Source organism: Daphnia pulicaria, chromosome 6, assembly GCF_021234035.1.
Source record: "Daphnia pulicaria isolate SC F1-1A chromosome 6, SC_F0-13Bv2, whole genome shotgun sequence".
Lineage (NCBI taxonomy): Eukaryota > Metazoa > Arthropoda > Branchiopoda > Diplostraca > Daphniidae > Daphnia > Daphnia pulicaria.
Window position 1 is genome coordinate 2,912,158 of NC_060918.1, and position 21,946 is coordinate 2,934,103.

Sequence of the window (21,946 nt, forward strand, 5' to 3'; positions counted from 1 at the left end):
GCTCAACGAAGCCGAGCTCTCCTCAAGTCAAAAAGACACACACACACACGCAGCTATCGAGATAAAGTGTATAGTATATTATATGTAGTAGGAAGGCGCGTTGTTTAAACATGGAGAGCGTAAGAGTATGTTTATTCAAAAACAAGACTGTTAACAGAGTGATAAGTGGTTTGTGTTCCGTTTCGTATCGAATATCACGATTCTGAACGCTGGCTTTTGCTGCGTATCTGCTCAGTCCACAACACGAAAACATGGAGGATGAATGGAGAAAAAAAGGTCATAGAATTCGATCCTGAGTCGAAAAGAGGAGGCAAGTTCCATGAATGAATGAAGTGAGAACAACCTCAAACTGACGAATGTGGAGAAGAGGGGGAAATTCTTGATGAAAACAGGAAGAAGAGATGGGGATGGATGAATCCAATGTCGAGAGAAAAAGAATGAGGCTCATCCACTCCTTTTTCTCTTTTAGCCCCTTAGGCCTTTTGGGGAGGCTATAGGCCTATGCTAGCAGCAGCTGTGCCCTCCCCTTCTCTTTCCCCCCTCTTTCTCTATATATAAATGGGGGGGAAAAAGGAGAAAAAACGAGCCGCCCCAATGGGAACATTTCATCCCCCTCCTCTAGTAACCATCCAGCAGGGATCCATCCTGTTCAGGCAGGCCTAGCAGTAGGCCTTAGCCCTAGCCAACCGGCAGTGTAGCCCCGACTGTCGGATAAGTTCCGCACATTCGTCGTGTGTAGTGCGCGCGATCGTCATCGTGAGTTGGAAAATTCTTCAGCCTTTTTTTTATATTTCGTTTGTTTTTCAACAGTGATGATTTTCAACCGGAATTTGTGGATTAATCGACCCCTTTAAATGTGAGTTTATCCTTACCCCATCACAAATTCATTTTATTTTTGGGGGAAATTCAGAAAAAAAAAATATTCGAATTTTTATTCAAATTTCGAAACTGTTTGAAGGCAATGGCGGGATTTCGAGGGTTAAAGAGAAGAAGAAAAAAGAAATTATATTTTTGACTCTTTTGAAAGTGGGGAGGGGGAGGAAGCGGCGGCGGAGGCATCTTGGGCGCTGGATGGCCGTTATAGCCTCCAGCATTTTTCTTCTTCAGAGCGGAAACATGGGGAGAAAAATGGTTCCCTCTCGTCCGTGTAGCATCTTTTTTTCCAGGTTATTTCCAGGGAGGGTGGAAACTCTTTATTTTTCTGTTTTTTGTGTGTCTAACTTTGATGCCAAATCATTTTCGTTGATTGGGAAAAAAAGAAGAATCAATGACGTGACTCTCTACGTCATTGATTACATGACCATTTAGAAGAATTCGTGTGTGTGTGTGGTATCGAAGCCGGTTCACGTAGGCTTTTCCCAGGAAAGAAAAAATTTTGATAAAAGCATTTCCATGTTCCACACACGCCACACATTATTTCACCAGATAAGACGCACACACTTTTATTTATTTAATGGCTTTCAATTCGATTGTGTATAAAGGGAATGACAAAAGTATTCCGATCGGTATCGCTCCTGGATACTTCATTTCTGACGAGTATACCACCGACCAACAACCCACAATACGTTTGAAGTAGTCACAAAACTTGACTCTTGACCAATTTATCAAAAAAAGGCGATCGGAATTCGTCACACACACACATGTGTGTGTCCTTATTGTATTCATCTGACATCAAACAGGTTCCATTAAGAAAAACTGTAATTTCCCTAGCAGCTCCTGCCTTGCTTGATGCCAGTGGGTTGAAATAATATCGACCGGCCGCCATTTTGTTTTTCATAATGCGTGGTGCACGCACGTTCTCACGCTCTCCTTATCTCTACCACGGTCACTTGAGATTCGAATTTCCAATAGAACAGAAAATCATCATCATCTTCTTAGCTTCTTCTTCTTCTTCTTCTTGTGTGTGATGGAAGCTCCAGTTGGGGTTTTAAAATAGGCCATAGCCAAAAGAGCCGTGTGTGGATGGATGGAACCAACATTCCTCAGCTGCTGGATGGGGTCAGAGCTCGGCTGCTGCCGTTCGTGACCATATTTGGTCAAAACACCACCAGCAGATTCTTCGACTCTATATTTCTCCTTTCCCGATGAAGAGATTACTATTTGGAGATGTCACTTTCAACCACACACACACACACACACATCTTGTTCTTTCCTTGAGGACCATCTTTTTTCAATTAGGCGTTGGTGGTGGTGCGTCAGCCGGTCAATTCCGGACTTGACCGGAAGAACATTCCTCAATGAACCTCCTGTATACTATTACCACATGACCATATGTGTTATGTCTGAACAACATTTTTTCGCGTATGTTGGTTAAAGATTTCGAGTATACAACCCACGTCTCTTATTGATCAATCCTGTTGTGTCGACTCATGCCTTTAGAATTTGACGTAGGTAGCACATAGCATCCAAAGAATTTCATCCAACTTCCGTTGTAAAAGAAAACAAAAACAAAACTTTCGAAATTCCTCACCGGCTCCTTCCAAATGACTAAGTATTACCGATGATTTGTCTGGCAAGCTCCGATGCAAATTTGGCCGTTTCAACTAAAGATCTTATTTCTTATAGACGTAATTCTTGTTTGATCAACACTATTACTAGACGCCCAAATATAAAAGGCGACGACGTAACTGTCGTTTTGTTGTGTGTCTAGTACACACCAGATGTGCGCGTCCATGTAACAATCATTTAGCCAAGCATTTAAGCTCATTGCATTTCACACGAAATTCGTACAAAAGAGGAGGCCAGCAACAGCACCGAATTGAACCGAATCATTCGCCCAGTCTCAGAGAATGGCCCTGCTGGTTTTTCAGGCTCGACCAAATTTAGACACGGTACATTAGCTAATCGGGATTACGTCATACTTTCAATAGCTGTTTCATTTGCAAGGCTCTGTTGCTGCTGGGAAAAATCAGGATGGATAATGATTTCAGTCGGAGGGTTAAAAGACATCGGCCCGAGCGACTGGACCGCTTTTTGTTTAAATTCTATTTCATTTTTTTCTTTCTTTTCTTTTTATTATTTTGCGTCTATTCAAAATGGAAACAAGCGCGAGGGGGTCGAGCTGGGTGGTACACACAATTGTTCAAACAAACGAGCGTACGCGTTTGTACGGATGAAACTGATGAAAAGGAAAAGAAAAAAACTTGCGCATTTTGGCCCTTTTGTTGGGAAATGTTTTTATCAACCCGTTGGGATTCAAAGCCAAATGACTAAAACAGGTTAGGCGCGTGCTATAAGTTTTTATGCGTAGATGTATAATGTCGATGCTTTTAATATTTAAATCGGCGTCTACCTATAGCCAACAGTTTGGACCTTTTTTTTCTTTTTCTTCAAGGAATAATCGATGCATATATACCCCGGCGTATAACAAATATTGTTATTCCGAATGAAAGGATGTAACCTTTTGTTAATTTCCAACCAAGTAAAAGAAAAAGAAAAAAAAAGTGTTAATCATTTTGTGTAGAGAATCAGGCATTTTGAAAGAACGGCGTTTGTGACAACTTTTGATGTAATCGATTTTCCCACCGTCGTTTCCAGATGGAGAGAGGGGAGAAACGGTATTGATTAGCCTATGACGTCACAGGCTCAACTACTATCAAAGGAATGGAGCTGATTAACAGGAGAATCCGACGACGATTATCCTTGTAAATAGAGCAGCAGTGTTTCGATATCGGGATTTTAAAAAGATAAAAAAAAACACAACAAATATTTCAGTTTTTTTAGTTTTTTTTAAAGGAAGAAAAAGATGTACGGTTTAAAAAACCCAGCGGTGTATATAGGGGTTATGGTTAGGACTTGGCGACCAATCGGGTGAGCCGGGAGGCGGGCAGGAATTTCCGCGTCACGTGAACTCCCCTATCGGGCGTCGACCAATCGCTATCCGTTGCACGAGATGCACGCACGACCGCAGCTTATTTGCCGTCGGGTCTCCACCCCATTTCGCCAATGTTTCGTCATCTCACACTCGACACAAGTTACCAAATAATTGCCGTTTATTTTTCCCATGCGTCTCAGGTGACTCATCTGAAATACCATGGCAACCGCACTAGAGCGCAAACAGAAAAAACAAATCAATTCAATCGATTTTCTTGTTTTCTTTTTAAAATAAAATTAATTCATTGATTTAAAGCGGAACAAAAAAAAATAATTGTCGAACGAAATTCAGCGGTGCAAAATTCACACGAAACTGGTGTAGCTACGTAAACACTGTTGGGTTTGAATTGTGAATGCTTGGGTCGATATACCGTCTCTCAGCTGTTGGTAGTAGGCTAGAGTGTCGTCGTCGTCGTCTCTCCCCTCTCGGTTGGCACACAGCAGGGCGGGGTGGGGTTGCGTGAGCCCAGTGCGCCTCCATCAGGCCGCCATAGGACTGAGAGAGAGAAGGGAGGCGCACACACACACACACACACAGAGCAATCATCACGAAAAGGAACAAACCCCGGCCCGACTGGCTCGGTGGATAACAGTGTGTGTGTGAGTGTGTGAGTGTGTTTATGTCATCTCCGAGCCTACATGGAGCCCTGAAAAATCTCCTCCAAATATCTAATCAACTGCTGATCGATTTCATTTGATTCTTTCCCTTTTTTTTAAATATTATTATTTGGTTTGTGTTGTCAACTGCAGTTTTGTCGCTCGCGCTTGGTGGTTCCTCGTCGCCCTTTTCTTCGATTGGTGGTGTTTTTTTTTTTGGTTCAAATTTTGGGCGCGGGGATTGATCCTGCCGGAATTGTGAGTTGGCCATCCGCTAGTGAAAAATTGCAACGCCAAAGTGAGTGGACGGCCGAAGAAGATGAGCAAACTGTACATCGGCAATTTGGCGGCGGAAGCGAACGAGGCGGCGCTGCGGCAATTGCTTCAAGAGAGCGGCGTCGGAAACGTCAGCTCGGTCCTGGTCAAACGGGGCGGCTATGCCTTTATCGATTGCCCAGAACAGAGCACCGTCGATCGAGCCATTGAGAAACTCAACGGTAAGTTTTACATTTTTCATATTATTTTTCTGTTTTCATTTGATTTTCAATTTAACCCAAAATTCGCCTCTCCCCGTTGGTGAGGGAAGAAAAGTGGAATTTTATTTTTCAAAAAAGAAAGAAACTGTCACAACACAGATGGGGAAGGAATAGAAAAAGGGGAGATTATCGATTGGTCGCCGCGCGACAGTGGCGCCGTGCGACGGACGGAATCGACAATGTTTTCCACATTTTATAGCGACCAAGTCATGAAATTCTTTCCCTTATACACCATTTTTTCCCAGCGCACCAAAAGAAAAAGGAAAAAAGAAAATGTATTTTTCTTTTTTTTCTAACCATATCGTCATTGCTATGCGGTTCAGTGACCAGCACCTCCCCCCTACGTCGGTTTCTCGCCCGTCTACCGAGTCTCTCTCGAGAGAGATACCGTATATATGACTGAGGTTATAGACACACACAGACTGGGCAGCCAAGGTATTTTTTAATTCTCGTCGGCGGAGCTAGCACGTAGCAGTCTCAGCAGTTGAGCAGCAGGAGCAGCAGCAGCACGCTAGCCGGTAGCTTTCGGATCTGGAACACACCTCGAGGAATAGCTGCGAGTTATTATACGGCACGCATTCCACAGTCTCGAGGCTGTCTCTCTCTCTCTCTCGCTCTTTTCTCCCGATCGTAACTAAAGCCCCGTTTATGAAAATGTCTATAGGGTCCCATAAAAAATAAAAAAAAAGAGCTGAGAATGCGTTTCGATTTTGTCTTCTCTTTTCTTTCTTTTTTCGCCGTTCTTTTATTTATTTATTTCCTACAACAAAGTGTCGGTTTGAAAAAGACTGCGACAAAATCATTGGCGCAATTTTAGTCTTTTGAAAAAAAGGTACGGCGAAATTCCTGCCGACGTTATTATCTCGATGGCCAATATCAAGAGAGATGCGCGTTCAACTGTCGCCCAAAAATCGTTGAGAAAAATTGAGATTGGAGTGCTGCTGCTGCTGGCCGGTTCATTTGTGAAACGGGCGGAGGAGAAGAGTCAAACGGCTCAAACCGGTAGCTGGTTCGTCTATTGATCCAGCAGCAGCAGCAGCAGCAGCAGGAGTCGTGGACAAATCACGAGTGGCTGTTGGGGCTGGCACTGGCTCTAGCTGCTGCTGCCTGTGAGCTAGTTTCATAATCACATGCAGGTATGCGGCCGGTGTGGAATGCCGTCCTCTCGCACACACACTGGCCCCCTCACTGCCGTGATTTCACGACGAAAACAGATTCGAGATATCAGGCGCGCGCGCGCGTATAGGCTTATTCAAATTAGGCTGCCATCGGGTACACACACAAACACTCTTATGCCAGATAGATAGAGCCTTTCTTCCCTATTTTCTTATTCCCTTTCAAATATAGTAAAGATTGTCGCATTCATTCCCCTCAGACTCTCGGAATGGGCAAAATGAACTCGGACCAAATAGATTTTTTGAAATCAAACAATTTGAAAAATTTCATTTCATTTTATTTATTTGTTTTTTCAAATATGCAGGACAAATCTTTATGGGTTCCACGTTGGTCGTCGAGCCTTCAGTAGCCGGTGGACGACGAAAGTAAGTCTATATACAACATTCATTGTTTTAATTATTATTAGACTTAAAAGTGTGTGTGTGTGTGTGTGTGTGTGTGTGTTTGCTCGTGGGAAACGTATGGGAGGAGATTGTCTTGGGGTGTTGAAGCGTTTCCGGTTGCGCTCCCGTTTGTGTATACAATGAAAAATCCGTCGTACAACAAAAAGTTCAAAGGTTTTTTTTTTCTCTTCTTCTTCGTCTCCCTCTCTCCTTTAGAGATGTTATCAACATCCCTTCTGGTTATCTATAGTTTCCTTCTATTTCCCGATTTTGTCGAAATTCCCGCACAGAGGCGCGCACGTTGCCACACAGCAGCAGCAGCAGCGGCAGCGGCGGCTAAATACCCCCACGTTCGTTCGGCCTAGTAACGGGCGGCTCTTCACTCTGTGTGTGTGTCTTTCTCTTGTGTGTGTTGTGTGTGTGTGTGTGTGTGTGTGAATGGCCATGGAAGATATTGACCCCAAAAGCAGTTGCTTCTAGATAAGAATCCGATCACGTGATCACTAAAGATCCAGTTTCATGAATGAAAAACTTCCCATTCCGTCCAGAGAAAAATAACCCAAAAAAGACCCAAGGTTTACACGGAGAAGAAATGTCTCCTCTTTTCTTTTTTATTTTTCAACCATTTTTAGAAAGGCAAGACTTTTTGAAAAATGAAGAGTTAAGATAATCAAAACAATCGACATTCCAATAAACAATTGCGGGGCTCGAACCTGCTCCTTCATTCATTGAGTCGGAGTAAGTCTGTTGTGTACGTCTTTTGAGACATGGGCAGTGGCAGCTGGGCCGAGCCCCAAATGACATCCAACACATCCAGAGAAAAAATAGAAAAAGGGAAAAATTTCTATTTCGAGTCAAGTTCCGTTTTTTGTGGGTGATTATTTCCTTCGACAAGACGAAGGAGGGGGGGAATTCAAGTTCCATTTTCTCCAAGTTTTGTAGCAGTCGCGTGCCATTCTTGTTCGCTTCCGCCCTCCGGTCTATATTTACAAACAGACACGCAACACGTACGGGAACCACCCTCCAACGGGGCCAAGTTATATTTAAACCATCTCGTTGAAACATTCCTACGAGTTAATGAAGCCCTATATATATATATATACCCTCTACACACACACACTAGACGACGTACCGTAGAGCAGAACAACCGAACAGGAAAAATCTGTCGTCCATCTTGAACTGTTCCCCAGAAGAAAGAAGAGTCTTATGTCATCAAGGGAAATAAGAGAAAAATCAAACATGGTGACTCGGGATGTTATGCAGTATGTGAGCATCATTTTTCCCTATTGCCAGAATAATTCTGCCCAGTTGGTAAAAAAGAAAAACAACAGGATATACACTCGGACATCAAATATTGATCCTTTGAATTCCATATCTTTCTTTTCCCAGCACAGAACAAACTGACACGGAAATGATTCGACAGTTTTTTTATTCTTTTTTCACCAGGTTATTCCAATAATGACATTTGCGATGAGTTCACATTCATTTTTAACCTACGACTATTATAATCATAATCGTGTTGAATCAAATACAGGCAGAGACGATCAAGTTCAATTCCAAAATGGGCGTTGTATAATATCCCAAAGAATGTATTCTTCTTCTTTTTAAAAAAAGAGAAAAAGAGAAAATTTAATTTAAAAAAAGAAAAAGAGGCTCTAGAGTAGTATAGAATGGAATGCAGAAAGTGTTGGCCGCCGGATGCTGCTGGTCGGCGCGCGCTGCTGCTGCTGCTGATGTTTTGAAAAGAGAAAGAAAAGGGCCGGAGAAGATGTTGTAGATGTGAGATAGTCGTTTTTGGCTTCTTCCAAAGATGGCCGCAAGGCTGAAATAGGCCCAATTTTTTCGGGTTCTTTTATTTTTTCCCCGTTTGGTCGTGGTGGTGGTGGTGGTGGGGCTGGAATAAATAAATAAGATGGCCGACGTTGGGGCGTCCCAAGGCCGGAGCGGCCTCGGACAAGGTTGTGTGGTGGTGGGACTGGCGCTTTCTTGTTTTCTCCTTGCGTCGAGAGAAATTCCGATCTACGCGCGCCTTTTCCTTTTTTTTTTATTGTTTTTCTCTTTTTCTTCTCTCACTACTAGTTTGAAACAGTTACAAATAACTGGGAGGTCATTGATCTCTCCCGTGTCAGCGGCAACCGGTCCGAAGAGGATCTCTCTTTCTTAGGGCACACCATTTTTACCCCTACAGCAGCTCAGCTCAGCTCTCTCTCTTTTCCTATAGATTTTCATGTCATACACTCGATTCAAGAGCGAATCAAAACCAGTTTAATGCCATCAGCCGTGGACTTTTTTTTTCTTTTTTCCTGGTTTTCGAGGGGGGAAGGACGAGCAATGGATGGAATTTCCGATGGGCAGTCGAAACCCGTAGGCCAACCGCCATTTTGTCGTTGCACGGCGCGATAAGCCTCTGCTGCGGCGCCACACCGTAGAATTCCCACCATCTAGCGACAATTTCAACAACTACGTCCCATCAAGTCTCACACGAGTAGTCGAATTGAATGAATCGACCGTGATGATAAATTGATAATCATAGTAATAACACTCGAAAATTGCGCTCGATTTTTACCCGTCATCGTTTTAATGAGAAATAAAAGCAATTTCAATGGAAAATCAAGAAGATCTGAATCATCAATGATGGTGCGGCGCCAGTAATTCGCCATTTGAATCCATGTTTGGCTTTTCATTAAGATTGGAGCCGTTTCGTAATCAGTCGATATGCTTTAACTACCATCCATTCGATCCCCCAAAGACGAATGAAACCCAATGCCTTGCTTCTCCTCGGCTTGCTCAGTTGGTTCTGCCCCAGCGTGAAAAGAAAAAGAAAAAGGAAACAAAAAAAGACATTTGAGATAGTCTCCAGTGGTCCAGAACCAGTCGACGACAACGTCCGACTCAATGAGTATAACCCACACACAACGGGAAAACCGAGAAATAAACCAATTTGTGCATTGCGAGTGCACTAATAGTCCAGTTTATTTAGCTTTGAAGAAATCGTTGAATGCGGTACTAGTCATTTCCCGTTGGAGAGACGACATATTGATTACTCCATTTTTGTTTGTCCCGCGTCTGTAATAATACGGCGGTTGCTCGATTGGGGCGACACACGACCAACAGCATCGAGACGAACGTTTCGATTTGGCCGTCTACCAACAATTCGCCGAGCCAGACAGATGTATGGGAGAGATCGGCAAGGTTGAGCCTTTCAAGTCTGGTTGATTCTCTCTAAACACACACACACACACACACACACACACACACACAATGGTATCTTTAGCGAGAGAGAGAGATAGTCTGGAAATCAAAAAAAGAAAAGAAAAAAAAGGAGAGAAAATCAAAAGCGCTGGGCTGTGCCATCACCACAGGATCCGGCGCGTACAAGGAGCCGCTATCAAAAAAACTAAATTCATCTCCGTATAGTGTGTGTGCTGCTGCTGCTGCTGCTATAGACGAGGCTACCAGTGTATACTCCTACCTACTACGGGGTTTATTAGCATACGGCCGTACACTTATCAAGCTGTTTTTGACCCATAAAAAAAGCGGGTAGCTTCTTCTTCTTGTTCTTCTTCTTCTTGGTGGAATTCTCTCTCTCCTTTTGCACACGGCAATTAAAAAAATGGTTGCTTAACTTCTTCTTTGGTTTTTTCCCCGATTTAAATCCCTCCCCAACTTGCCTTTTAACTCAAAAATTGGCCATTTACCAGACGATGTGGACAGGAGTGGAAAGCAACGGGACAACCTGCATGGCCAAAAAAAGACTTTTTCTTTTTGGGTTCATTTTTGTTTTACGGTGGGGAGAGAGAGAGAGAAAAAAAGGAAAAATTCTACTTTAAGGAATTTGAGACTAAAGTGAAACTTTGGCGCCGAAAGAGGAGGAGTCGAATGGGTTGGTGCCGTCTTTTGACCGGCGGGATTGCTCCGTTTTGACTTGTTCAATCTTTTATCCCGAAACATTTGCCATATCCTTACTAGTGGAATCGATTCCCCAACCCACCAATGGCCGTGCCGAGCCAGCGGGCGACCAATCCCGTTCTCGGCCGTGTGACATCACCTGACTGACGTCAACCAACAACAACCTTCGTCGATGGCGACGAAACACTCGCTCATCCTCGACGACACCAACCGAGATGATGGCATTTCATTTCCTTACGTCTTTTTCTTTTCTTCTTCTATGTTACGGATTATTATGATTTGATTCATCAACGTGATGACGTGAAAAATGCAATTGATCTCCCTAGAAATAGAAAAAAAAAGAATCGTTCAAAAGTGGGCCGTGAGGAGCTCCCGTGTTGGCTTGACGAATGATTCGCCTGGTTTCTTTCTCCTTTTATCCGATTTTTCTTTCTTTCTCCGTTCGTTCGTTCGTTCGTTCGTTCAGCCACAGTTGCTCCATTAAGTCGCAACACACACACACACATCTGGACGTAGACACACACACACAAGAATAATAAGATGGCAAGTTCTGACTGTCCGGCCGTTCAGTAGTGGCCTCGACGTCCTCACTTGTACATCTCGTTTTTTTTGTCTGCTGTCGTGAGTGCGCGTTGTCGTGTGTGTGTGTGGTGTGTGCCGCCTCTAGAGGATTACGACCAGAGATTTCATACGGTATATGATTATGTTAGACGTCCTTCATCTTGGCGGGTGTATTATATTCGTCTCTGTGTGTGTGTGTTTTTCGTCCGTTTATTCTTTTGACGATCGCGCTTCGTTGCATCATTTCCCGTGCGTCACCGGGCGCGTGGTCGTCCGTCCGACTCATGTCGTCGGCATGGCACCAGTGTCCGCAATCACGCCCACTCTACTCTCCGGATATTTGATCATTGGGAAACCTTTTTGATTAGTTTCTTTTCCCTTTAAATGATTCATCCTCCCCTTGACACTCGAAACAGTTATTACATTCTGTTTAGAGAGAGAGTATGTGTGTCTGTGTGTGTGTGTACACTCTAGATAATTTGAAAAGGAAACACGTGTAATGCGAACGATATTATATACAGGTCGACACAGAGTATTCTAACCGGTTAACAATCGCTTTTTTTCTTTTTTGTTTGTTCCTCCCGATGAATGAGATAGGAAATGCTAGCGGAAATGTCCATCAATTATTTTGTAATATTTGTAATGGCACCACCTGCACTTCCGGTCTTTTGACCTTTTTTCCCATAGAATTTGTAAATTTATTCTGGCTGCTGATGACATGTGTGTTAGTTGAGTTGGCAAATATCATTATTGAACCTGTTTGTTTTTGGTGTGGTGTTTTCCCTTGTCGACAGTGTACTAACACGGACGCTGTACCTGAGCAACGTGCCAGCCCATGTGCGTTACGAAGAACTGGAGCGGCTCCTGACGCCGCTAGGAACGGTGCTCAAGTGTGAAAAGATCAGCGGAGGTGCTGGTGCTGGTGCTGGTGGAAGCGGCGGAAACGGCGGAGGCAGCGGGCGAGAAGACGCCCCGGCGTCACCTCAACCAGGCGGATTTCAAACCATTGAAGTCGTTTTCGAAACGCCCGAAGAAGCTGAAAAGTAAGTCGACCCAACTTGTGGAATTTCATTTTTTTGTTTTGTTTTCTTTTGTTTTCTTTTTTAAAAAGTTTATTATTAATTCCCCATCGCCGATTGGTGTGTCGAGCGCTAGATGGCAGCACGTGCAACGTAGTCTGCTACTGCGACGTGTGACTGGGAGAGACTGAGAAAGAAAAGGCGAGAGCCAAAGAAAAACACCCACACACGCAGCCGTGGTCGGTCGGGGTTGTTGGTCGTCAGTTGTTGTTTTGTTTTCATCCTTCACCCACAAAAAAACAAACCAAATCACTCCCGACACTTTTTGCGTCGCCCCAGTGGTGCGTGCTGCCCTGTTTGCGTTGGCTCGGCTGTTTTTCCCGTCTGTCTGTGACTCTTGTGTGTGCCACTGCCACTGCCACTGCCACCACCACTATCTGTGCCAAGACGAACTGCGTCGGTCTCACAACACACAACACATTTCGGGGCTCTTTGGGATTGTGTGACGCAATCGCCCCAATCTCAGTCGTCAAGCGCACTTGGTCCTTGCAGTGAAATCGCTCGTGTCTGATTGTTGTTGTTGTTGTGTCTCGCTGACTTTTTCCCTTACACTCTCGTTTCCTCGTGCGAAAAGAGTCGTCCAAAAAGTCACTGACAACATTGAAAGGCTCCCCCCTAATCGTCGGACGCTGGTGAACAAACCAAATCAGCCAGCCATCCAGCCAGAGCAGCAGCAGCGAGCAACAACAACAATTGAAAGAATTTCGGTTTTGTGTTTGCCCATTTTGGTGGACGGTCGAATGTTGTGCGTCATCGTTGTTGTAAGACAAAAGAGCCACGGCCGCGCTGTAGTGAATGTCGGTTCTATCTCTCTGGCTAGCTGGCGACTGGATCCCGTTGAATCGAAAGCAGGTCAGGTGTAATTGCCGTGTCTTGTGTGAAAACAACAGCCCCCATTCCACTGTCGTTCGGTTAAGTGACGTCGTTGTTGTTGTTGTTGTTGTACGAGAGAGAGAATTCCAAGGACAACACGCACAGACAGAGTTGCAGCTTTAGCCATTTCAACCCCCCTACACATTTTCCTCTGCCGCATTCTGCTGCTGCTGGACAACATTTTCCCAGTTTGAAAATGTTACATTAGTTACGACCAGCTCGTGTAATCTTTCGTCATTGAAACTTTTTCTTTTTTTTTCACCCCGAAATTGAGATGTCGTCATTCTTCTCCAAACTTCCGGTTGGATAGGGTTCCTCTGGGATTTTCTCACGCGATTGCCAACTTAACATTTTTAGCCAGCAATATCATCGTCAACAGTGCAGTAACTCAGGATAGAATAGTCTAAGATTAATGAAAGTAAAATTTGGGATTTATTTTCCCAATTTGTTTAAATTTTCAGACGTCATTTTTGTTTCATTCTAAACCAAAAAAAGGACAATTTTTGTTTTTTGAATCTCATAAAAAAGAACCGGGTCATTTTCCAATGTTGACGCGAAGCAACTGCTGTAACAGGATCCGAGACCAACATTGGTGTGGGTGGGCCAGTCACCCTTTCTTTCAGTTTTTCACCCCTTCTTCTACTATACTATATAACGTGATACGCGATACTGCTACTACTCCACTACTACCGCACCAAACTGGCTGTCTTTTTCTCTCTTCAAGTTTCTTATTCATTTTTCTAATTTTTTTCTGTTTTCTTTCTCTTTGCAGCGCATTAAAGGAGCTGAGCGAAGTCGAAATTGAAGGATCGCTATTACAAATCGAATCGGCCATGGAGTCGAGACGCGGTAGCTCCCGGGGAGGAGCCGGAGGAGGTGGCGGCGGCGGCGGTGGCGGCGGTGGCGGAGCCGGAGGAAGCGGATCGGGACGATCACGCTCCGGCCCTGGATCGCAAACCATGTCCTTTGGAGGAGGAGGCAATCAAGGACCGCAGAGACAACCCGATTTCCCCCTCAGGTAGACTTGAATTTCCATGCAACTCAAACGAATTAAATGACAATTACTAAATATTTCGACATTTGGATTCAGAGTATTGGTGGCTAGCGAAATGGTGGGAGCCATCATCGGACGACAGGGAGGAACCATCCGACAAATCACGCAACAAACCAGAGCTCGGTAGGAGAAAGGAAATCAATTCCATGAATCGCAGTATTAGAAAGGAACCATTCATTGATTTCATGTAGGGTGGATGTTCATCGGAAGGAGAATGTCGGCTCCTTGGAAAAAGCCATTACCATTTACGGCAATCCGGAGAACTGCACCAACGCCTGCCGTCGTGTTCTGGAAGTGATGCAACAGGAAGCAGATAACACCAACAAGGGGTAAATCCAAAACCGCACGAGATGAGCTAATTTCTGTTTTTCCCCTGGACGCGATTTTGATTCATTCATTCGTTTCGACAGGGAAATTTCACTAAAGATTCTGGCGCACAATAATCTGATCGGACGAATCATTGGCAAAGGGGGCAGCACAATCAAGCGGGTCATGCTCGAAACGGAAACCAAAATCACCGTCTCCAGGTATTGCGCCAGTCAACGTTTTCTCAATGAATCAGCCACTTGATGCATTTCATTTTGATCTTCTATTTAGTTTAAATGACGTGAGCAGTTTCAACATGGAGCGAGTGATAACCATCAAGGGAACCATCGACAACATGTCACGAGCCGAGGGGATGATTAGTGCCAAGTTACGCCAAAGTTACGAAAGCGATTTGCAGGCCATGGCTGTAAGAATCTTTTCATTTTTTAACTTGTATTTAACTTGTATAAAATTTTGAAATTTTATTTAGCCTCAAAGTATGATGTTTCCCGGTCTGCATCCGATGGCCATGATGTCGACGGTGGGAATGGGATTCTCACCCTCAGTCAGGGGTACGCCACCCGCCGCCGCTCCCGGGATGTATCCACCTGGCGCGGCGCCCTATGCGCAGGCAGGGCCAGCTGGGGTAGGCGTCGGCGGAGGAGGAGGTGTCTATCCGCCGGGCATGGTCCCGCCTACTGGTTCTCAACAGGTAACAGAACATTTAGCAATTGATTTATTCTGCTGTCACTGTTCCATACTTTTCTGTTGAAAAAATAAAACTGAAATTTTTAAAAAATTGAATAGGAGACGAGTTTCCTGTACATCCCCAATAGTGCAGTGGGTGCTATCATCGGGACGCGCGGCTCCCACATTCGGAACATTATTCGTTTTTCCGGTGCTTCGGTGAAAATCACTTCGCTGCCCGAAGGGACAACGGCCGAACCGCAAGCCGAAAGGAAAGTGACGATCGTCGGGACGCCGGAGGCCCAGTGGAAGGCCCAGTACCTCATTTTCGAGAAGATGCGCGAGGAAGGGTTCATGCCGGCCGGCGAGGACGTCCGGTTGACGGTCGAGCTCCTGGTGGCGTCGAACCAGGTGGGCCGCATCATCGGCAAGGGCGGGCAGAACGTGCGCGAGATGCAGCGGACGACGTCGTCGGTCATCAAATTGCCGGAGCAAGGCGCTTCCACCGGCGAGGAGACGACCGTCCACATCATCGGCAACTTTTTTGCCGTCCAATCGGCTCAGCGGCGCATCAGGGCCATGATGAGCCAGCAGCAGCCGCCGCTCCAGCAAGGTGCTCCCATGACCATGGTCTCCGGTGCCGGCCAACGAATGAGGACATCAGGTGGAGGTAGTAGTGGTGGAGTCAGTGGTGGTGCACAGGGCCGCGGCCGGGAGCAGTAGTCGACCGTGTGACTCTTCTCTTTGGATTCAAAAATTGGAAGATACAAAGGAAAAAAACAAACGACCGGCTCCAAGTTCCACCTGTGCTTCTCTCCGTGTGCCTTTCTCTCCATCTCTCTCTCTCTCTACCCCCGGCTCTATTTCGCTTCCTTTGTCCGGCCCTCGTTCGTGTGTGTGGTTGTGTGTGTGTGTCTCTCACAAAGGCCGTCGAATTTTAAAAGCCCCAGCCAACACACGAAAAGTGAAATAACAGAAGAAGAAAAAAAGAGACGAAGATATGGACATGTGGAAGAAGAACTCGGAATTGGACCGACGTTGGGTTTCATTGCCTTGGCGCCAACCAATCTCCAATTAACCCCCCCATACCCCCCTAGTCACGTTTTGCCTTGCATCAGTCCCCCCTATACTTTGCGCGGAACGTGAAGAAGAAAGAAGAAGAAGAAGAAAAGAGATGGATGACGAAAAGAAGTTGTTGAGGCTTCGTCTTTTTTATTTTTTATTTTTTTAAAATTCAGTTTGCTGGACGTAGTGTTCATTTTGGATTTGATTGACAAGCGAGTCGATACGTAAAATATATAAAACAAGACCGGGAATAATAAGGAAATGAAGAAACACCGAAAACCGATCCTGGGGAAAAACCGACATTTTTTTATGGGTCGGACTCGCTCGCCGATTGGCCGACGATCCAGCATCTGTCAACAATTTGTTCAGGGATTTTTATATATTTTAGCGAGAAGAATTAAAGCGATGTTGGGCCCTGTTGCTTGGATATTTTCAAAGAAAAATACGTGAAACAAACATTTACAAAAATTAAAGGACCTGCATCGAAAAACCGTTGTGTGTGTGTGCGTGTGTGAGCCAAGTTGGTTGGCTTCTCTATCTCTTTGTGTGTGTCAGTGTGTGTGTGCCTGCCGTCTGCGCTCGACGAAGACTTTCGAGTCTTTTCGAACTCTTTTATACATACGAGTGTGTCTAGACATACGTGCTGTTCTTCTTATATTTTTGGTTTTTTTTTTGTCTTCTTCATGGTGCGCGTTCATGTTTTGTTAGACTGGAGGGACTAAATTTCTAACGTGTCTTTTGTTTTATTTCTCTTTCTCTCTCTGTGCGTTTTGGTTTTTTATTTTATTGTTTTTTAATTTCAAATGTGAGTGGGGCGCGCGGGCGTTTTCAGTACAAAATGGCCACACTTTGTGTGCGTTTCTCTATTTCTTCTCCTCTTTTGATGTTGGCAAGTTTTCTTGGCGAAAAATCGGGACGAGCCCTAGTTACGCATGCACATCCGGACGAAATCGGATTCCGCTCAACTGCGTCTGCGTCTCAGGGATGTCTCCATTTTCCCTCCTTTTTTATTTGAATTTTCAATCTTTTTCTTTTTAAACCAAATTTTGTCTTTTATTTGATCACTTTTGATTGGTTCATTATAATGGCCCCTTCTGATTTGTTTCCCCTTTTTCTCTTATTATATTTCATAGTTCAAAATCTTCTGAAATGTGAAATGTAAAACATTTGATTAATTTTTGATTATTAATTTCCCCAACTTGTTGGTCATCTGTGTTTATGTCGTCGCGCTGCGCCAAATACGTCACCCTATTCTCCTTCTAGCTGTCTCTATTCTCCCACAAAAAGTAATTGTTTTCTTTTGTCAAGAGTTATCAAGAACTATTTTTGATATCGAAATGTTCAGTGGTATTGAGGACAAAATCAGAGATGACTTGTTGTTGCACCGTGAAGAGACCGGATTCATCTTGGGGGACCACTTACCTTTGGGTTTCCTTATGTTTTTTTTGAAAAAATTGAAACATCTGCTGTCAGTAAGTTTTCATGATGAAAACATTTCCGATCCGACCCACCACCACCGCGCATTTTCTCCACGTTTGGCCTACACACCAAACAGCAAAAACAAATACCGAGAATATCACACCGAGGGTCCGCCTTTTTTAATTTTTGTTATCATCATCTTTTTCTTTTCCCCCCCGAAATTCGAATTTGTTTGTTTTCTAATAATTCCTGGTAGTGAAATCAGCCAGTCCACCCATTGGTTTTTCTATACGACATTTATTTCCAGCCTCTTTTACCTTGACTTGTAGCGCATTTCTTCGCAGAACTTTTTGGATCGAGAAAAGCTTTGAACTCGTTTACATCCGCCTGCCTCTTGCCGCCCAGGATTTTTTCGACAAATTCCTCCATCCACACCGAAATCCGAAAAAAGAATTGAAAAATCTGAATCGCAACCGACGCAGTGCACCCGCCCCGAACTTTGAAATTGACTTGAGAAATTCGGAATTGAAAGAAAAGAAAACAAAAGAAAACATTTTGGCTTGGAACTATACTTGCCTGTTGCCTCCCTACACCTCCTCCCCCCCTCCACACACAGCACACACACACAAGACGGGAAAAATATCTGACATTTTATTTGATTTCATTTGATAAAAGAGAGATGGATCTGTCCGACTGCCTGCCCGGCTCTTCCTCTTGCCGATCGGTGTGCACATGTGGAAACTTCGTCGACTAGAAAAAAAAAAAAAAAAAATGGAAAAATGAAAAAGAAGAAGGAAGATGACGTCAACTACCTCATTCAGCAACTGTCGGTGGCTGACCTACGGATAATTGTTGAATTGTATTTGTATTGAACCTCCTCTGTCTGTCCCCCCCCCCCTCTCTCTTTACTTTTCATCGGATATGTTTGTTACACACACTTTCCTGTACGCTTGTCTACACCCAACAACTCCTACTACTCTCCCCCCACCCCGATAAAGTCTAGACTCTTACCAACGATGAAAGGTCAGGATCCCAGTGACTACGCAGACCTCCTACACTTTATAATTGCCCTACATTTTTCAAAAAACTCGCGACGACAACGAGACATTTCTTTGATTATTTTTCCCCCTTCACAGAAATCCAAGCACTGCCGATGATTCCCAATGTCCTTCTGTTTTGCATTTCATCGGAAACTTTTGAAGAAGAAAAAAGAAAAAGTGAATTGCATTTACTTTTTTGTAAATCTCCTCCGCCAGAAAGAAAATCCACACCGCCCGCGCTGGTTTAACTTACAAAAAATGTCGAATCAAATCATCCCGTCAGATGGAGTAAGGGTTAACAACTTATTTTTTCATCAGGATAGCAAATTTAGAATTTTTTGATTGGCATAACACTTTATTTGGAGGGGAGAAAAATATCGAAAAATAATTTTGCGTCCCTCCGTTGAATTTCGTTCCCCCCAATAACTGCGCATAATGGTCATTCCCTCAACCCCGTAGCTTTTTTCTAGTTTGCTTTGAAGAAGAAATTACAAAAATTATTGAAAAAAAAAAAATGAAGAATAAGAAACGCTAGCTGACATAGAGCCCGGAACCACACCAATCGGCAGACAGCGAAAACGCAAAACTTTTTTAGTGAATTTTATTTTTATTTTATTGTAGCGTGTATTTATTTCGAATAATTATTTCGATTCCCATCATTTTGTTTTTGTAAAATCTGATCAGTTTTCGTTTTTTTCTGTTTGTTACCGAACGAAAGAAACCAAACAAAGCAAAACAAAAACTTGAAAAAGATCCAATATTTTTTTGTTTTGTTGTCAGAAATTGCAAACAAAAGAAAAAATTTACAAAATCCCGAAAATAGTTTCAAATTAATCGCAATTGGTTGGTTAACCTCCGTTTAAAAAAGAATTGTCTCTATGTAATTGGCTCCCCCCGTATCTAACTCGTCTTTGTCGCTTCGTGAAAAAAAAATCCTGCATTTCTGTTTTTGTTTTCCTTTTAATTTTCCATAGGCTTTTTTTTTTTCATTTTTCATCCCGCAGCAGTGAAAAAAGAATTGCCCCCTCCCATTTTTGTCTTCGTAATAATAATCCGTCACAATAGCTCGACCCCGCCCCCCCCCCCTCCCGTAATCAGCATTTGAATTCTTTCGTTTTCTAGCGCGCTTTGTCGTCTCTCGTTTCGTCTCGTCTTTGATCGAATTTGAAAACAAAAAATTTTACAAAAATCCTCTCCCCCCTCCACAGCGTGTTAGGGCAGCCCGCCATCTTTCCTTTCATCGTCCCCCCTCCCGAAATTATCTCTGGCCGTCTAAACGCCTCTCTCTCTCTCTCTCTATTTTTACGTCCAAATTTTGTGTGCAATGCGTCGTCATGGTAAAAAAAAAATAAGTTTTTTTTTATTCAATTAGCAAAGAGAGAAAGAAATTCAAACCGTTTTCGAATCGTGTCGAGCGTCGGATGTGCTCCCCGTCGTTCCTCATTTCGGACTCAGCCTCACACAACAAAACTCTCCGCAAAAAACTCCAATCAAACGGTAAACAAAGAAACACCTCCTCGATTTTTCAGAACAGAACTACCTCAACGTTCCACCAATTTCAACCCCCGCAACCCTCCCCTCGGATGCTCCCGTCAATGCAAATTATTATTTTTTTTTTACCGCTCACGGTTTTTTGGTTGCATCACAATGATGCAACAAACCGCCACTCATGATATATCCTAAACCGGTCTGATGGACTCAGGTCGAAGGCGATGGCGCTATTTCGTAGTAGGGTAAAGAAAAAGACACGAAATTGTTGTTGTTTATTTTGTGGCGAACAAGTTGGAAGTTTGGAAGGCGAATTCACTTTCGATGTACCTGACGTTGGCAAATATTCGCCATTCGCCCTGCTTCTTCTGCTTTTCATCAGGCCGGTCCTCCGATTCACATCCCCTGGTCCAAACTCTCCGCAAACTTTCTCTGCTATGTTCCACACTGTAAAACCGGAAGAAGAAGAAGATGAAGATGAAGAAGAAACAGCAAAATACAGCAGCATTTTGTTTTGTTTTTAAACATACAGACCATTTGACGGTGTACAGTAAACGATGTTAAAGCGACAAATGAAACGTGAAGCAAATCACACAAATGATTCTTTTTGGTTATTTTTTTATTATTATTATTATCACTTAGGCTCCACCCCTTTACCATCGTCTCACCCCATTCGTGTTACACAACCCTAATACTACACCTTTTCCCCCCTTTATTGGCACACTTTGATCGTCTATTAGCCATGCTAGACTACAACTACCTATCACAAAGCTACCCGTTTTTTTAAAAACTAGAATTACATTTAATTTCTTTGTTTTTTTTACCTGTTCCATTTTGAAAAGAAAAAAAAAAATAACATATTTTTTTTTCCTTCGTGCTTTTCTTTCTTATTCACTTTGATTTCTATATTGAACACTTTTTATTTGTTTTTAAAAATTGGATTTGGCATTTGTCCCTCCACCACCTCCCCACCTAGCTCTTAATTATTTTGTCGTCTCCCCTAAAATACCTTTAAAAAAAAACCATTAAACACAAAAAAGAAGAAGAAAGTCTGTGGTAGCAGTCGAAGAATATCCCCCAACCTTATTCCTTCCCTTATACACAACAAACCAACAAATAAAAATGAAAGACCCAAACGATTTTTTTTCCATCAAGTGACGGCCCCCAACCGTTCACCGCGAAGGATGTAAAAGTCCGAAACCCCCCCGAAACCCCATCAAACAGAATAAACACCCAAAAAAAAAACGAAACAAAAAAGGAAAACCAACCAACAAGAAAAGCCAAAAATAAAAAATATTATGGAAATGACAAAACATCCGTCTCCGTTGTCGATTCATCGTCGGGAGACTTGTTGTTTTACGTGACGTTCCAGGTGCTCTACATCCCCTCCCGCTCGGCGTGAGTGGCGTCTTTTTTTGTTACAAGACACTTTTTTTGTTGTTGTGCTGGTGACGTGTGTTGGAAATGATTTTTTTCTCTTTTCTCCTTCTCTCTCCTCTCTCTCTCGCTCCGCGTGTGGTGCGTGTGTGTCGCGTGTGCCCCCTATGGGTGGCCTCCCGCTAGCGTGTTATATATTTACAAAATATGAAGACACTACATATAAGCCCTTTTATATCGCTACACGCGCCCCTCCCGGTCCCGCCCCTCGCCCCTCCCCGAATGATTTCTTCAATAGACGTCCTTTGATGGTCATCAAAAGATGTTGAAAGAAAAAGAAAAGAAGAAGAAGAAGAAAGAAACAAGAATTATCTTAACGCCAATTCCTCTTCTACCAGACGGAAGATAAGAAAGAAAAAATTATTACAAATATGACGTCATTTTTTTTTGTGTGCATCTTCTCTCCTCCATCAGTTTGATGATTCGTGTGGTCTATGTGTGTGTGCGTTGTCATTCTCCTATC

General features: G+C 43.6%; 1 protein-coding gene across 3 annotated transcripts; it reads left to right on the forward strand.

The window, feature by feature from the left end:
* The first annotated feature begins 696 nt into the window (after nucleotides 1-696).
* LOC124344556 (insulin-like growth factor 2 mRNA-binding protein 1) lies at nucleotides 697-21,303 on the forward strand. 3 transcript variants are annotated; one of them, XM_046798125.1, is made up of 11 exons: nucleotides 697-856; nucleotides 4,624-4,967; nucleotides 6,487-6,547; nucleotides 11,830-12,078; nucleotides 13,760-14,005; nucleotides 14,078-14,164; nucleotides 14,233-14,370; nucleotides 14,452-14,568; nucleotides 14,639-14,774; nucleotides 14,838-15,059; nucleotides 15,155-21,303. In XM_046798125.1, the coding sequence occupies exons 2-11, from the start codon at nucleotides 4,790-4,792 to the stop codon at nucleotides 15,755-15,757; spliced, it is 2,037 nt and encodes a 678-aa protein (XP_046654081.1). In that variant the 5' UTR covers nucleotides 697-856; nucleotides 4,624-4,789; the 3' UTR covers nucleotides 15,758-21,303. The 3 variants fall into 3 exon arrangements, with proteins under 3 accessions (XP_046654081.1, XP_046654082.1, XP_046654083.1); XM_046798126.1 differs by lacking the exon at nucleotides 697-856 and having other exon boundaries at nucleotides 4,465-4,967; XM_046798127.1 differs by lacking the exons at nucleotides 697-856; nucleotides 4,624-4,967; nucleotides 6,487-6,547; nucleotides 11,830-12,078 and adding an exon at nucleotides 12,096-13,370 and having other exon boundaries at nucleotides 13,449-14,005.
* The last annotated feature ends 643 nt before the right edge of the window (nucleotides 21,304-21,946 follow it).

Excerpts from the sequence above, each read along its gene's own strand:
- LOC124344556 (XM_046798125.1), top strand. The coding sequence starts at position 4,790 with ATGAGCAAACTGTACATCGGCAATTTGGCGGCGGAAGCGAACGAGGCG. Across the intron at positions 12,079-13,759 it reads ACGCCCGAAGAAGCTGAAAA|CGCATTAAAGGAGCTGAGCG; the intron begins GTAAGTCGACCC and ends TTCTCTTTGCAG. Across the intron at positions 15,060-15,154 it reads CGCCTACTGGTTCTCAACAG|GAGACGAGTTTCCTGTACAT; the intron begins GTAACAGAACAT and ends AAAATTGAATAG.